This window comes from Glossina fuscipes, unplaced genomic scaffold, assembly GCF_014805625.2.
Source record: "Glossina fuscipes isolate IAEA_lab_2018 unplaced genomic scaffold, Yale_Gfus_2 1, whole genome shotgun sequence".
NCBI classification, from domain to species: domain Eukaryota; kingdom Metazoa; phylum Arthropoda; class Insecta; order Diptera; family Glossinidae; genus Glossina; species Glossina fuscipes.
Window position 1 is genome coordinate 27,422,198 of NW_023998415.1, and position 17,640 is coordinate 27,439,837.

At 32.0% G+C, this 17,640-nt stretch overlaps 3 protein-coding genes across 4 annotated transcripts in view; 2 read left to right on the forward strand and 1 right to left on the reverse strand.

The window, feature by feature from the left end:
• LOC119631788 overlaps window positions 1-3,669 on the reverse strand; it is a 7,431-nt gene extending 3,762 nt beyond the window's left edge. Inside the window, exon 1 of the mRNA XM_038024292.1 lies at window positions 3,459-3,669. Within this exon, the coding sequence (XP_037880220.1) occupies window positions 3,459-3,579 (121 nt within the window). The 5' untranslated portion in view covers window positions 3,580-3,669. The remainder of the gene's footprint in view (window positions 1-3,458) is intronic.
• A 5,913-nt stretch (window positions 3,670-9,582) lies between these two features.
• Window positions 9,583-14,134, forward strand: LOC119631955 (bax inhibitor 1). Of its 2 annotated transcripts, XM_038024596.1 has the most exons (5): window positions 9,583-9,668; window positions 9,825-10,041; window positions 11,038-11,491; window positions 11,555-11,725; window positions 13,668-14,134. In XM_038024596.1, exons 2-5 carry the CDS (start codon window positions 9,986-9,988, stop codon window positions 13,707-13,709), a joined length of 723 nt encoding a protein of 240 aa, XP_037880524.1. In that variant the 5' UTR covers window positions 9,583-9,668; window positions 9,825-9,985; the 3' UTR covers window positions 13,710-14,134. The 2 variants fall into 2 exon arrangements, with proteins under 2 accessions (XP_037880524.1, XP_037880523.1); XM_038024595.1 differs by lacking the exon at window positions 9,583-9,668 and having other exon boundaries at window positions 9,703-10,041.
• Window positions 14,135-15,339: 1,205 nt separating this feature from the next.
• LOC119632596 (gustatory receptor for bitter taste 66a) lies at window positions 15,340-17,112 on the forward strand. The gene is made up of 5 exons (XM_038025571.1): window positions 15,340-15,583; window positions 15,805-16,508; window positions 16,608-16,793; window positions 16,857-16,946; window positions 17,017-17,112. Exons 1-5 carry the CDS (start codon window positions 15,340-15,342, stop codon window positions 17,110-17,112), a joined length of 1,320 nt encoding a protein of 439 aa, XP_037881499.1.
• The last annotated feature ends 528 nt before the right edge of the window (window positions 17,113-17,640 follow it).

Sequence of the window (17,640 nt, forward strand, 5' to 3'; positions counted from 1 at the left end):
TTTTTTTCTTCCCCCCCCCCCCCCCCCCCCCCACCACTCCTTTTAATCATTGTTCCTTATCAAAGAGAGACAGAGAGAGAGAGAGAGAGACAGAGAGAGAGTTTGAATGTAATCTCTCTTCAAATTAATTACACAAATGGGAAAACTTCGTGAGCTAAGATTATTATTAAAAAGTCAAATAAACAAAGTTATAAACAAAGCAGTTTCCGCAACAAAGTTCTTCCGCATGTTACACTCCACTCCTGCAATAATAGATATATAATAGGGTCTGTTTACCCATCTCCATCTCCATCTCCATCTCCATCTCGATTTACAGCAATGTTTATGTTTACATGTCACCTTGCATTAATCTCATAAGGCTTTAGCTTAATTTCATAGAATACATTCCTCTATATTGATATCATGCATTCTTATCATCATTTAATGGGTTTTAACGTTATTACGAAACAGGTTAAACCGCTCAATATTGTCAGCTCCACGTACATTGAACCATTAAACAAACAGGCAAACACCTGAAAACAACATAATGTTGTTTTTATTGTGCATAATTTGTTACATAGCAAGTTTTCTTTAATTTTTTTTTTTTTTCTTTTCTCATTCTCTTAATAATCATGTATTAATTTATGTACATAGTTATGCAGAAGGTCAAGCTTTTAAATCTCTCCCTAGGCAATATAATTTAATAAAAAAATTCTTGTACGTTTGCATACTTTTTTATACTTTTTTTTTTGTTTTTTTGGTAAAATATTAATATGCTTGAAAAAAAAAAAAAAAAAAAAAAAAAAATGAAAAATTAAATTATAGAATAAGAAATAGAAAAAGAATTGTGTCTTAAATTTTATATTATTAAAGAAGAATAAGAAGAAGAAGAAAGAAAAATTTGAAACAAACACAGAAAAGAATGTCACACCGGCACTAATGCAAAACAATCGTTTCTTTAGTTACAATAAGTAACGATTTCGGCGACATATATAAGGTGTTCGCCGCGCGATTTTGTTTGTTTTGCTTGGCCACCATTTTGTTGAGCATAACTTTAGTGAATGTTTTCTTCTCGGTAAACATAAAATGTTTAGATTGCAAATTCTCTAATAAAATAATATAATATTTTATTATATTTAAAAGCAATTGTCGTTTACTCGTTGTGATGAAAACTAATTTATTGATAATTAATTAAATGAGAAAAGTTTTTAAGAATTAATGAATTTCCAAGGAACAACAATTATTATTAATTAATTAGCTAATGTTTATTTAATTTATTAATAATTAAAATTTTTCGCGATAGACTTTGACAACAATTATACAATATAATAAATTATATAAAAGAAAACTATCAAATATTTCAAAAGCATTTTAAAATCGACTGAAAACTTTGTTGCTATTCGCAAAGCTATTAAAAATAATTTATCAACTTTGCGCTCAATTTCTAGGACTAAGGCAAGTTTTTTTATGATACATATGTATATGAATTTTCGCTAGGATTTATTTGAAAATCCAATTAAGAGCGCGCCAACATTTGCAACAATGGCAATAAGCTATTATAGCCTACTCTTTGACAATAGGGAATCTTACCATCATATATTGTAACTACGGCAATAAAGAAGAAATAAAAGAAATATGGACAGACGTAATAGCGTAATTAAATCATAGAGAGATCCAGATTCCACTTATAGATACCATCTCATTGCCATTTATTGTATAGTGGTTCGATCTCCAATGCTTTGTCTTCGCTAAGTTTCATTCTCAAGTCCTTAGCCCTCTATTTTGTACCTGCGTCTAACTGACTGAAGATTAGGAAAGGAGAGTGTATGAAAATTAGTTGTCATTAAGTAAGGCATTAAAAAAAAAAAAAAAAATTGAAATGTAGACAATTGGTAACACTATGCATGTATTATTTTTATGTACTATTTTTTTATAGTTTGCTTAAATTACTGAAAAGTCAATCCTTGCGCTTAAACATCTTAGCTTCACGAGATGATGACCATGATATGAGCCTTCAGGAGATGTATTCAATTTTACTGTGAAAGTTGTGATTGCCTTAAAAAAAAATTTTCTTTGAGAAAAAGGCGATTTGAAGGTTTGAAGGAACATTTAATGTCCCATGTGTTATATATGGTTCATGAGAATGTTAATACCATGAACACTTTCCCGCTTAAAGTTATAAACTGTCAAGGCAAAAACAAAGAGCATTGAAAACAAGATTTCGCAAGGCTTCTGTATGTGATCCTAATGGTGAAACAAATAAATTTCCCCGAAAAAAGAAGGAAGTGAAAAGAAAATGTTCTACAAAGCGGCATATAATAAAGATTCGATCGAAAATAATCTTGAGAAAATCGACTACAAGCTATAATCACACTATGAAAATACATTCACAGACACCTATCCCAAATCTCGAATATTACAATACAAGTATTGAAAGGGATTGATCAATGAGCATTTTGAATGATTATTAGTACGGGAAACGGCAACAATAAGTAGAAGTTCATGCAACGGAAATAAGAACATAGCTACTTGTTAACCCTTCCACCATTATGGGCTCCATCTAAGTAGAAAAAGAACATTAACAAATAAACAATTCGGGTGTAACCGATGCACTTTCTTTTATATCTATTACGTTTTTCTTCAAAAAAAAAAAAAAAAAAAAAAAAATAACCCAACAAACAATGATATTTCGATACTCTGCTATATTGCTTGGGCATGGCAGACTCTTGCATTTTTGTGCAAACATAGTAGGCTCATGCGTAGAATATATGTGAAAATTTTCAGTGTTTTATTTGTTGCAGTTTATGAGTAGTGACTAAAAAAATCCAGAAAGCGAAGACCCGATTTGTCCCAATTTGAATACCCAGCTCGGAAAACCGATATTTCTTAATTCTTATGGCCCGTACAATGTTTACCAAGGACATACTCAGACGGACCGGTTTCCGTATTCGATGTTAATGAAGAATCTATATATATATATATTTTTTTTTAGGTCTTTAAGGCTTCACTGTAGATATTACAAAACGTATACCCCCTCCCCGCCTTCTCACGCTTCACTTGATATACTGTGAGTTACTTAAAATTGTTATGCGTTTCATGCGTGATAACAGTACTTGTTCACTACACAGCCGTTGTGCTACCTCGTATATAATACACCCACGTTCTGAAACAATTAATGATAATAAACAAAAACCTAAGGCAAAAACTTGTTACTACATAATAGCGCTAAGAATGTGCACATTCAGTAGAAAAAAAAAAAAAAAAAAAAAAAAAAAAAAAAAACGAAAGACTTAATAAACAAACGCGATAATGACGAAATCTTTTTAATGACATTATCAATTATGAACAATTAATAATTTTATTTGCATATTATATTCAAATTAAGCAATAATTTATAAAAAAAAAAAAAAAATAAAAAAATTAATAATTTTTTTTTTTGGAAAAAAAAAAAAAAAAAAATAAAAAAAAAAAATACTAACCAGGATGAAAAATGGCACGTTGCGTGTAAATAGCAGCTTCCGTGCTGCTGCTGCTTAAGTTGTACAATATGAATATATAATTAGCAATGAAAAAGGCATAATAAACTCTTGCGGAGCACATTGTTTAAAAACAGGATAGTTTTTACAAATTCTTCCTAAAAAAATATTATTCTCGGTTTTCCTTTTTAATTTGTTGCAAACCTTTTTTTTTATTTTATAATTTTCTTGAAATTATTTTTATTCAACTTTTTAATAATTGTTTTTCTTTATTTTCTTATTTATTTATTTTTTTTTTGATTTTTTCTTATTATTATTATTATTATTAATTTTTTTTTTTAATAACCTTATTAACGTCAAATGTTAATTCACGGAATCTAAAACTTCAACTGATTACGCTGTGCAGAAGACACTGATATTTAAATAATATGTATGGCTTCTGTTTAAAATCTGCTGCTATGCGTATCAACAACGTATGGGAATATTTTCCATGTTATTCCGTTTGCAACAATTTTTACGTAAATATTTTTATGCAGTCTAAGATTTTGAATCAATCCAGCCATCGCTGTTCGCTTTCCACTACTCAATTGTAGAAACTGTCCAAGTCATCGAGCGTGGGATAGTGAACTCATAAGCTTGCTTATGGTTACATATTCCCGTTTAGGTATCGTTGGAAGGTCCTTAACTAATTTTCATTGATTTTCGTGCTTAAAATAAGTAATGAAGATAATGTTCAATCGAGTATATATATTTTCACTCATCCAGGTAGAAATTAAGTATTTGGGATCGTATAAATGACAGAAAGCAAAGTGTGTTTGATCAGTTCGATAACACTATTCATGCCGATCGAGAATGTATAGAGTTTACAGTGTCTCTGACCGTTTGTGCGGGTAGAAAATCAAATTAGATTGAGAGAAGCAAAAATTTGTAAATGTTGCTCTTAATATAAACGTCGAAGGGGATAATAAGTCCATTAAAAATTTTATCATTGAATGTGTAAGAAAAATAATTTTCATTAAATTTACATAAGACGATGAGTATTCGAAATTCGTTCGAAACTAACGCATTACCATTTTGCTAGTTGCTCTCTTCATCTCAGACATGATCAGTGTTCTCCTATTCTCATTCTTTCTCATTCATTTTTGTCTCTTTTTCTTTTTTTAACTCGAATTGAAAATCAGTTACACAGTTAAAGCAACTTGATCATTATTTTAATCATGTAAAGCAAAACACCGGTTAAAAAATGAAATTAAGAGAAAAAAAAATACATTATTTTGTTTATTTGTTAATTTCTTTTTTTTTGTTTTTTTTTTTTTTTTTGGATTAAAAAATTTTTTACATATATGAATAATACACTTAGCGGCCTGTTTTATAAATAAAAAAAAAAAAAAAAAAAAAGTAAAAAGCGAAGCAAACAATTTTATGTCGACGAGCGAACTGAAGATGAGCTCTTACACAAAAATCTATTTGATTATTATAAACGAACGACATTTTATTTTGTAAGTTGTTTCAAGAACTGAAGCAATTTATCAATTAGTTACTTGATTACTGTGCATGGATGTAATTTATGTCTTGAGTTTGTTTTTTATTATTCTTTTCTTTTTTTTTTTCTTTTTTTTTTTTTTTTTAATAATTTTGATATCAATTTTTTTAATAAAAGACCCGTAACATTTTTAAAAGCATTTTCTTATTTTTTTTTTTATTTATTTTCCTTATTTCGAAAGCTCTTTAAAGTTCTCTTGAATGTGCAATACTTAATTTACATTGCATGACGCATTTTTTACTTCCTTAGTCATAATGCAGATTTATTGCTATAAAAATATATATTGAACTGTTTTATTTTTATTTTATTAAGACGTTCTTAACGTCGTCTTCGTCGTTCGCGTGCATTTTCAACATTATACTCGTCAGCATCATATGCATGAGTAATGACGTCATTCATGAGAAGAATGAAAAGAAGAAAAAAAAAGGTAGTTGAGAAATTATACTCGATCCTTGTACAAGTGATCCTAAAATACACAAGAATGAAATTCGAACAAATGTTTATTTGTTTGCTAACTCGTGTCTCTGGATTGCTTGCCGAGTCAAAAATTTTCTCAATCTATTTACACTTTTGAAGTGTATCCAATAGATGTTGCGACTGCGCAAATTTCGGTACTGGAACCTTCCAAGAGTTGTGTGATGCAAACATTGGAGATTAAAGTTGAATAGAGAATTGTATTGACCCAACATTGTGTAATCGCACCTTTCTCGAAACTACTTTTTTCTAGCCGCCCTTATTTCTAACGCCTCCAATCCTGAACTGGTAAACTTTAAATTTTAATTGCATCCAAGGACATGTTTCACGAATTTCTTGATTTTGTTTTTCTTCCAAAATTTTAGATTTCCCGCTAATGAACTATAAAATAGAAAACAATGCAATTTCCTTGTAAGACATGTGTGTTAAAAAAAGGATTGAAAACTTTCTAAATAACTCAACCCTTTTTTTATATGGTTTTGTTTTATAATAGTGTTAAAGTTTTGGGGTATAACGCGAAGCCACCTCCAGGGCCAAGAAACGTACGGAAATTGAAAGTATTTTGGCTTTTTTATATTGACTTAGTTACAAGCTGGTACAAAAGACACAAGAAGAGAAAAGAAAATTGAAGAGTTCCCGTAAAAAATTTCGAATTTAACTAAAAGCTGACACGACCTTACACTGATAAATGAATAACTTAAGTAAATGGATTTATGCGTAGCGTATGCGTCAATCATTTATCCAAATGCTGTTAACAAAAGAAAGCGGATAAGTGGGCAAAGCAAAAGTAAAAAGGTAACTCGATCAATACACCACAATATTCGTCTAGAGTGAGACAACTGATGCAAATGATTGCAAGGCGAACTACCTCTGTGCCTCTTGAGCGTAGACAATTTCATTGAGTGAATTTATTCACAATTGTCGCTTAAGAGGAGCGTAAGATTTCCATAATTTTGCAAAGCTAGGCTATGTAATAAGCATATTGCGAGCGGGAACGAGTCAATTTGAACGCCCTTGCGAAAGGGAACGATACAAAGCGCGTAATCCTCTCCAGAAGATTTGTTGCTTATAACCAATTCTTCGCCAGCTAATTAAACAATTAATTCAGATTCTTCTAAAAAAAAAAAGGCCCTTGTTAGTACCTGCGAATAGCTGGGAATTAATGTGCGAAGCTCATTAAAAGTCGATCTAGATAGGCCAGCAATAATATGAAAGCAAAACATTGCTACCTTCACTGTAACCTTCCAGACGTCACCAAAATGTGGAGACGTTGCAGAAATGGGTTTGCATTCGATACCACTGTCAAGACAACACTTACGGTTCGTTTGCAAACGAGATTGATTCAAAAACATATATTTTAACCTTGGTAGTGTATTCTTAGCGCTGAACAACTGTTTTTTAGATGCTACTTGGACAGACAAAGTTTTCGGAGGGACTAAAAGAGATCGAGCAGATAAGTGTGGAACAACTTTCAGATGCGAAGCCTTCGTTGAAAAGCAGATGAAATTGGATATATAGCATTTTATAGATAGCCGACTTTTCCCTTTTGAATTATAACAAAATGATCCGCAAAAAACAATTCTGGTGGAATGTAAGGTCGGTAGGCAAATTGAACATGCTATAAAGATTATATAATTGACTGATACTGCTGGCGAATTGCAGCAAGAAAATGCCGCAGCATTATGATCGAATGACGAATATCGAAATCCAAAGCTCACTTTTCAACTCTCCCGCCGATTTAAATTAGATTAGCTGCATCCATAAAGTGGCTATGAAATGAAACTTATTTGAAGATGCAATATTTCTATCCTTGAGGCATTATATTCGAGATCTGTTCTGATGTATGTGGCATATTAAGGGATTGGAAATTGCCTCGACTTTTTTTTAAACTCCAATTTCAAAAACAATAAATTTGTAAAGATACCCAACTGTACGTTTTCTAAACACATTATGATTTCCGTAAATGGTATACTTGAGTAGTTAAGACAATACGCGTTCTAGCACCAGATAAGCTGGAAAGTTCATATATTTCGACCAATTAGAAAACCTGAACCATTTCTCCAAAGATCTGAATTCAAAAGTTTTTCAGAAGAAGCCAATAGGTAAAATATTGGCGGAATTTGAATGGATATTAAAATATTAATTTAAAAATTAATTAAAAAATTTTAAAATATTAAAGTAGGACAATGGTTCACGCAATCATAATAAAACGACCATCGAAGCTGATCAGCAATAAAGTTCGTTTTTCTTGAATAACGAACGCTTGATGCTATTTAGAACCTCCACCAATAGCAAGGTGGCTGATGACTCGAAATTACTGTAAATTTATAATCCAAAAGTACCGTAAGATTATAAGATAAGCGAAAAATGTATGAGAATAGTGTAATATTGGTAAGACATTGGCTGAAAGTAATTACTGAATTTTGTGAGAGTCGCTATTAAATTGCATTGTATTCAATTTCAAAATGGACCTTCCATGCGTTTATTGTATCAATCGTAGACTGTACACGTTTTAAAACATATTTCTCACATATAATTTTATATACAAGAGGATGCACAATCCCAGCATGACTCCTTTGAAATTGAAACATATGGTTGTTAAAGTGCCATAAATAATTAGAATGAAAGCCCGTTCTGGACGACAATAACAGAATACAATTTCCAGTAGAGAACTGGGAAGCTCCCAACATTGATTGACGGAAACGTGAAACCTCATCGCATTTTGTTTGGTATTATATTTTCTTATAACGTGACAACCACTTAATGACCAGGTCTTATGCTTTTCTGACCCACTCCGAGTCAAAAGACGTCATCATTCGTGACGCACAATTCGCCCTTTTTTTTATATCCACCATCAAAGGATGTAAGTACATTCATATTTTTAAAACATTTGTGACAACCACAGTGCGACATTTTTGTCTGCTTTGAAATCGACTCAGGTAATTTACCGATGTTGAGAATTTGCTACCTGTTTGTAGATATAGCTGTGGTTCAGCCGTATCTCAAACATTTCGATAAGCAGAAGAAGTTCGAATGTAAGCGTTTACACGTGTCTTAATGAAGCGTTGCAATCCTTATAATTATAGTTTCAATCGTAGCTTAACGATCTTGCAACAAGTTTTCCTTATTAAAGTGTAATAAGTGTCTTTTATATCCGTCGCCTACGCTCTCAAAAAGGCTAAAACCAAAGCAAAAAAAACTAAATTTCTAATGCTCGTTAACATTGAGTGAGCATGATTTTATTAAATTATAAATGGAAATTTTTATCCTAATCTATTGTAATGTATGAGTAATCAGCAGAATATCCAGAGAACAGAAGCGTTCTTAATATTTGTAGACATATCGCTTGACCGATTTGGCCCATTTTCGATATAGACTTGTTTCGAAGAACTTCTAATGGTTTTGCAACATTTCAGGCTGACGTCTTAATATTTGACACCAGGAACATTTTTGTTACAGACATCACACAGACGAACAGATGGATATGCTTAAATCGCCTTAATCTTTGATGATGATCAAGAATATGTATACTTAAGGCGCCTTTGGAACTTCATCCCGGGCGTTGAAATTGTTTTGACTAAATGAATATAATCCCATCCTTTGGCGGTGGGTATGAAAATAATCGAAACAAATCTGAGCTTTCGTTTTTAAACCGCGGTAATACTTGTCAGCGATCTCGTAACATATACTTGTTGCTTATAAACTTAATATACCGATCCGATTTAATCATATCAGTTCACCGATCAAACTACCAGACCAAATAGTATAAAATTAAGATAATTGTTAATATTGATGAACGCGACATTTAGCAAGAGACTGTTATTGGCTTAAATATCAGATCAGTCGAAGAATACACTCTTTTTACTTTTAACGTTATATATATATACATATATATATATATATATATATATATATAAATATTTATGTTCCATCTGCATATCTTTTCTAGAAGAAAAAGAAGGTTGTTGCGTGTTTTTCGTTTAGCTTCTTGCTGCTTAATGAGAGAAATTTTTTTGATTTTTTTCTTATAGTAGAAAAATGACATTCCTTTGCCTATATATTTATCAATGAGAGAAGCTTGGAAACTCTGTTTACAGAAAATGGCAATCAGCTCGTTTTACGCGAAACTAATTTGCAAAATACATTTGAGAAAGTGATTTTCATGGTGACTCAGTTATTTTCTTTAAATATTGGAGGTGAAATATATAAAATTAAACAATATTTGAAACTTTGTCGTAAATAAAAAATAGAAAAATTCTTGATAATCGTAGTCAAGAAATTTTAATCAAATTTGAAATTTTCTATTGTCTATGTTTGAGAAAACAATCAAAACAGTTTTGTAAAATTTTCAGTTAAAAATATAAGAAGCACCCAAAAGCAGTAACTCCTCCCTGTGCATTTTGAGATAAACAAGTGGCCAACGTCCACGTATTGTCTGCATCGGGTGACAAAAATATTACCGTTTACAAATACCGAAAAGACGATTTGCGAACACTTACTACTATAACTCAAAATGGCCGCTACTCGCGACAGATTCAATCAACTTATCAATGGATTTAATCAAAGATAGTGAGTACATATACATAAAATAATAACTTAATTGCAATAAGCGAGTTGAGTGAATTCGTTGTTAATTAATTACATACTTTTCATAATTTGCTTAATTTTTATTGCGTAGTAGTCGTTCGCTTTTAATAATGACGTGGTTTTTGGTGCGTGAGCAACGCATTGCAATGCAAATATGTTCATAGATAGCATTTATAAGTGTGTCGAATCCCATAAAATTTGCTTCTATTTTAGATTGAGAACATACTTACGCACATATGAAGTATATAATTAGTAAATATTTCTTTATTACGTCTTTTGAAAAGAAATCGCTTTTATAAAGAAACTTGATTTATTAAAACTTAATTAGCTATATATCCACTTCTCCTCACGAAACTTTAAAAGTAAACAGGTTTTTAAAAAAATTCTCACGGTAGGCATATCTTGCAAAGCGAGTCAAAGTACGTATATTTTCGTCATCCAAAGTTCATTTACTTATTTTTGTTTAATCATGAAATTTGATGTTTTACGAGTTGTAAAAAATTAGTTCAAATTCTGTGTAACTCGCCCGCTTTCAACTAATCTTTAGGAATTTGGCCCAGATTGTCTGTAAAGTTGAAAAGAAATCAATCAACTCATGGCTATAATATATCACTTCCTAAAAATTAAGACTAGAATCGGGACTCTGCTCTATTTTTCGATTCGTTTCATGATCGACAGCTGAAAAAAAAAAAAAAATGGTAAAACGATTAAACAAGCTATTACCTACAATGTATCTCGAGCATTTATTAGAGCGTTTTACGTGAACGGCCCGCTATTAAGCAATGTTGCTTGAAGTGATATGGAATACCGAATCTCATTAATGTTATTTTAAAAAAATTCAAGAAAATACTTTGCATGTAAAATTTTACCTCAAGATGAACGAAGCTTTCTTACCTATTAATCTAGAAAGTGAATGTTTTTAGATGAGGAAAAAAATTGATAATGGCGTTATAAAAATAACTGTTTATTTTTCTTTAGTGAGCCATTTGTACGTCAACATCTATGCAAAGTTTACATGATGTTGGGCTGTACTTCAGCAGCGACAGCAACTGGTGCCTTTCTACAAATGCAAAACTTAGTCGACTTGGGAGTAATTGCCGCTTTAAGCTCATTATTACTTGTCTTGGGCTTACATTTTTATCGTGATAATGGCAAAAATTACTATCGACGCGTCGGAATGTTATATTCATTTGGCTTTTGTTCTGGGCAGACCTTGGGACCGTTACTAAAATACATTGCCAGCATTGATTCGTCGATTATAGTAACAGCATTACTTGGAACGATCATAACATTTGTATCACTATCATTGGCGGCCTTGTTTGCAGAACGTGGTAAATTTTTATATCTGGGTGGTGTATTGGTTAGTATTATCAACACGATGGCCCTTTTGAGTATACTAAACATGTTTTTCCAATCTTTATTTGTACAATTGGTAAGAAAAATCAATTTATAGTCATTTATGGCGTCGTGTTCAAGGATGCTTTTACTTTTTTAGGGACAACTTTATATAGGCGTATTGGTAATGGCTGCCTTTGTTCTATTCGACACTCAAAATATTGTCGAAAAAGTACGTGCTGGCAGTACGGATGTTGTTCAACATTCAATGGACCTGTTCTTTGACGTATTAAGCTTATTCAGACGTTTGCTCATCATTTTAACGCAAAAGGTAAGTCTTCAGAAAATTTATTTAATACAGTTAATGTTAAGGAATAATACGATTGTAGCAGCTTTTTTTTTAGAATAATATCCAAGGCCGTTATAAAGCATACACATAAGTATTTAAAAAAGTTATTTTTATGAAAAGTTTAAAAAAATGATGACATTGGAGCCATCTTCGCGAGGCATATCTGATTGAAAGTGTGAATAGGGCAGATGGTGCAAATTTAAATTGTACATAAAAAAATCGAATGGAAATTTTAGGAGTACATTTATAGACAGTATAAAAACTTGCTTAAAGCTTTTAGAAGCTTAGTCTCGAATCCCTGGACCATAAAAAATACTTTGTCATGTTTAAACAAATAACCTTCTTCCCCATCCCTCCAAAATTACTTGCTAGATGGCGCCGAACCTGCCGAAGATAGCGTCACGTCTTACAACTTACCTGTTGTGAAATGACTGAGAAGACTTCAAGAAAAGTTATAACTCTGCAGTCGTATATTCATAATTAAAATAAACATTTTTATTTTTAGTAGACGCGTTGACATGTCGCAAATCCCTGTTACCGTCACGTGCGTTCGTTCGTCTCAATGAAGCTACACTAACGTATTTTTGTTAGGGACTGCTTTTAAATTAACATAAATACTTTTTGAAGACATCTGCAGATGGATTGTATGAGTTAGAAATCAACAGATAAGACGTTAGACTGTAATTTCGCAGCAGGGACTCTTTTAACACGGAGCGCAGAACGTCTATTTAGAGATAGATAGAGATTTTGGGGGAAAAGCCTAAGATGTGAACAAAAAAAAATGTTCATTCAGCTGTTGAATTTTTTCCACGCATTCTAGAAGATCCAATCAATCTATGTTCTCAATAAAAAGAAAGCATTTTCTGAAAAATTTGCAGTGATATGACTGTTTGAGACATTTCTTTGCTATGATGGATTCTGTCAAAATTTTTGTTTGTATGTACCATATTAGAAGTTGAGGGGTAGCATCAGTTAGTCATTAGGCCTTGAGTTGTAAAGTCCGATAGTCCCGTAGGCATAAATCGAAAGCGAAAATAAAATTTCGAAATGAAAATGATGAGATACTTCATCTGCTACTTCCGGGAAGAAAGAAATACATTACACCGATAAATACTTTTTTCAAATGGTAGTACAAATTTTCACTTATAATAAAGCTCATATATCCGATGGACGTGCAATCGAAAAAAAACCGCAAATGATGGCGAAGTTACGCAAATTTTTATATGCAATAACGTACTTGAGCCCATATACGGGCCCATCAGGCACTAGAAAAGGAATCTGGAGCTAAACGTATGATAATATGGAACGACTACACTGCCAAATGGTAGCTATTTATTTTTTATATTTTTGTGGTATTCCTCGGTGGGGAAAGTACGAACTGATATAAGATTTGCTCCAAACATGCCGTAGCAGTAGTATCGAATTATAAGATTGTAATTGTATTTTTAATATATAGATATGACTGAATCAATTCTTACATGTAGCTAATGGGATCTCTGATGCAAGTTTCTATGCATTACAAACACTTGACCGCTTGTGGTAGATATAATAATGAGCACCATATTTTTCAAGTGTTTTTGTGTTTTTTGTTTTAGTTTTGCACAGATCTAATTGCCACTGAAATTTCAATTAATTTTTCAGCTTATAGAATTCAGCATAAGTTAAATGCGTGATGTGAAAGAAACTGAGGCATGACTGAATCAAAAACACAAATCCTTTAAATTGGGTACTATTAAGAATATACATGCGTCAAATCAAAACAAAACAGTTTTCTGAGATCTCTAATGCATTTAAAAACGGACGGGGTATATATATATATATAATTATATGAATTTAATTATTTAAATAAATTTACAATATAATAATAATGTTGATAAACAAAACTTGTCCATATATAATCATTGTTTTGGTTATTTTATTACAGGAGGAACGTAAACGTGAAGAAGAGTGCCGCAAGAGACGCTAATTGAAGATGATATTTAACAAAGGGTGTGGAGTGTTATATTTTCCTTGCATTATAATATATTGAAAACAAATGGTTTAAATAATTTTTCGGAATCTTCTTTTTTAATATGGAACATTTGCACACCGAGATTTGTAAACAGATCCTTCTGGCATATCCTCTGAATTTGTATTGTTAAAGAAGAAATTTTTAGGTCTACACAAATACACAAAATTTATAAACAAAAAATAAAAAACGCATTCACTACACAAACATGCACGCATAGAATTATCGCAATTTGTAGAGTGTACTCGACCATTTTGCAATTCTGTGTATGTTTACACAAAAAATTGATGAACAAGATGTATATGTAGTCAAGGTTACTATATGCAATCAGTTATTAAATAGTTATAAATATTACTAAAAACTGCATAAAAAGCCAAACAAAACAATAAAATTTTTCCCTAAAAAAAAATTAGATCATCGGGTGTAATTAATTACTGCCTAGCGTTAGCGATACCAATAACGAAAAAACGATATCTATATAAAAAATGATTATATGTTCCATATACCGCAGGGAGTTATGAATATAATTAAGATTTCGCTAAAAAAAAATTGAGTCCATCTATAAAGCAATAATCGAGTAGCAATGTTAGATTGAGTTAAGTTAGCTTAAAACGACTGCATGCATCTCTACGGGGGAAGTATTTAGAGGAAGTAAAATTGTTTTTGTTTAGATACAAAAGAGCGCAAGGGTTGTACGATTTTGCAAATAAATATTTTTGATTGAGTTGGAATGGCTGAGTGATTAAAACATGTTCCTTTTAGGGGGCGCACGTGATTTCTACTAAAGATGACAAATAGAACATAAGCGGCGAGTAACCGCAAGTTGATTGCACTGGATTCGCCGAAGTTTTTGCAGGGAGCAGGGAGCTGATGTACGTCAAGAGAGAGAGAGAGAGAGAGAGAGAGAGGGTGAAATGATGTCCGTCAAGAGAGAGAGAGAGAGAGAGAGAGAGAGCAAAAACAATAGTAACCATGATATTCGCGGTCAAAAGTGTTCCGAGCTTAAAATTTTTTGCCCTTTTTATTAGAATTTTGACCAGGAGCAAATCAATTTCATTTGTCGGACAAGAGTTAGGGCAAGCAAACTCTAGGATTACCCGAAATATGGCAAAGAGTTGTCGATCGAATTAAGTCTACATCGTATAATGCTGGCGTCATATTTAATTATATCAGGCATTTGGAGAACATTTTTCACGGTATAGACTATTCCCGTTTTATTCGATTTTTTAAATCTAGACTAGACAATAATAGGAATAACATGCAAAGGTATGCAAAATTTCTGAAATATAAGAGATGTTTAATTAAAAAATCAAAATCAAATTTGAGTATCAATGCTGGAAGTTTCGTTCGTTGTGTTCCTTTTGATGATCGATAAATTACAATGTTTTCCAAATAAAAGTCCACGCTTACTTTTTTTAAGTTTACCTGTTGAAATACATAGTAAAGTAGTTAGCAACTCCGCCTATTTCCGTCTATGAATATTTTAAAACACCATTAGCTTACCAATTATACTAAGTGTTTTAAATTAATTGAATGTACGCAATTAAGACTTTAGGATTGAAATTCATTTCATTAAAAGGGAGTGAATATGTCACAACAGCACCAGCAATCGTGTTCTTGTGTGCTTTTGCATTTTACGTTAATATATTATTTATGCAAGTTTTTGGGAATATATCCTCAAAGTGTATCGGCGTATAGGAATAAGCACGCTTTGGAAGCATCTAAAAGTGGTTCTATCTTAGTTATTATTGTTATGATTTGGATAACTGTTTGCTATAATATCTTCATACTATCACAATCCGATGGAAATGATCAAAGAGAAGCGGACCGCAGTAAGTAAATATCATCGTTGAGGTTGTTGCTGTATTGTACAATTTTTTGGCCAAAATATAAATAGTGGAAAAAAGTGAAAAATCTTCCATATCGATAGAAGATACATACGGCTTGTGAATAGAAATACAAACTGAAATTTCTTTGTGTTTTGACATAAAAAGCTTAATTATTAATTATTTCACGGCTAATGGGAGCCGTTCTTCCATCCATTTCGTTACAGATGCGTTAAATTTTGTTATCAGCATATTTCTAACGCAAATAAAAATAATTTTAATGGCTACTGACCAATTAAGTTCTATTTGCAATCAAGGCAGACTCGGCGAGTTTTATGATCGTCTGTATTCCATAGATAGCAGATTAATTAAAGCGGGTTGCGTACTTAACAATGGATCATTGGCGTGGCATTGCTATGTTATGGTAGCTATGACATTCCTTCTTGAAATCATAATAACACTTCTTACCTATGCGTATCTACATAATTATACGCAATGGGTATTAGTGGTGATGTGGATATTTTCTTGTCTGCCTACTTTATACGATTCGTTGGACAAAATCTGGTTTACTACTACCTTGCACGCCTTAAGGCAACGTCTTTCTGCGTTAAATAGAACTCTCACTAATTTAAAAGAAGATGAGAGCGATGAATTATCCTTATTAAAAATGGATTACGTTAACGGGTTAGAATATCTGAAAAGGGTTTTAAATGCCGGAAGAGTTGTTAAATTTAAAAATCGGATGAGATCATTTGATTTAAATAAAGTGGAAGAAAGGCTGATAAATGTTTGCCAGTTGCATGACGAAATTTGTGAATTGATTCAAACATTTCATAAGATGTGGACTTATCCCATATTAGCTTTAATGGCATACGGATTTCTAATCTTCACCGCTCAATTATATTTTACGTACTGCGTTGCACAAAATCAAGTAAGCACATAACCTTAATCGCAGTTACTTATATAACTAAATTCTTAGTTATGTTATTAATTATGTTATTTTATTGTTGCTATTATAATACGACGTCAGCCGATACCAATATTGTTTCGCTCGGCTGAAAGCCTTCTAATGTCAATCCTATTTTTGAGCTACACTGGTGTTAAGTGCATTTACCTGATATTCTCAAGTTGGAAAACCGCTTTGGAAGCCAAGTACACGGGAATAGCTTTACATAAATATGCGATCAATTTAAACGACAAAGCTGTATACGAAATTGTGAGCGTAAGAGTTTAAAATTAATTGAGCACCTGGTTAACGTGTACAGTTTATTTTTTTTAGGTTAATCATTCGTCTTTAAAACTTTTAAATCATGCGTTTGATTTTGCTAATTGTGGTTTCTTATCGCTAAGCATGCGAACTCTCTGTGGCGTATGTGTCATTGTGCATTGCAGTAAATGATACAAGAATTTTATTACTGTTATTTTTCCTTTTAATTTAGCTAAGCGGTGTTATAACCAGTTATACCATTATATTGGTGCAGTTTAACTTTGTGGCACAACAATCCAAGGAAGCAGACTTGAAGAAAATGGAATAAGCAAAGTGAATTCTAATTTTCGCTCATATCGAAATTATTATTGTTATAATTGTTTTAGATTAAATGAATAAATTCTTGGACTAAAATAAAACGATAGTAAGAAATGCTATCTCTCTCTCTCTCTCCGGTACTCTGGAAAAGACAATTACATATCGAGTCTAATTCAAGGAAATATATTGAATTGATATCGCGTTCAGTAGCCGGCTTGAGGATTCATTGGTGTATTGCATTTGTAGGGCCAAGGCGAATTCTCGCAATTGTTTCGTCCTTGAATTTTGTCAATATTTTTTGGGATATAATGGTCAAAACAAGGTACGTGTAAGCAGAGGAGTAGTGCTGATGCTAGTATCGTAAGTTTGCCGCTATAATTTTCTCTTTAACTTTCCTTATAATGTAGCTTTGAAGTTTCAAGTTTTCTGTGAGCTCGTCCATAATTAGAAATGCAGAAGCAGCACATTTTTGCGTCCGATTAGCTTGTTTATTTCCGAATAAACCGGCATAACTAACTAGATACCCAAAACATTTTAA

Coding starts and splice junctions, on each gene's coding strand:
- LOC119631955 (XM_038024596.1), top strand. CDS start 9,986: ATGGCCGCTACTCGCGACAGATTCAATCAACTTATCAATGGATTTAAT. Junction 10,042..11,037: donor AATGGATTTAATCAAAGATA/GTGAGTACATAT, acceptor ATTTTTCTTTAG/TGAGCCATTTGTACGTCAAC. Junction 11,726..13,667: donor TCATCATTTTAACGCAAAAG/GTAAGTCTTCAG, acceptor ATTTTATTACAG/GAGGAACGTAAACGTGAAGA.
- LOC119632596 (XM_038025571.1), top strand. CDS start 15,340: ATGTCACAACAGCACCAGCAATCGTGTTCTTGTGTGCTTTTGCATTTT. Junction 16,509..16,607: donor ACTGCGTTGCACAAAATCAA/GTAAGCACATAA, acceptor ATACGACGTCAG/CCGATACCAATATTGTTTCG. Junction 16,794..16,856: donor ACAAAGCTGTATACGAAATT/GTGAGCGTAAGA, acceptor TATTTTTTTTAG/GTTAATCATTCGTCTTTAAA.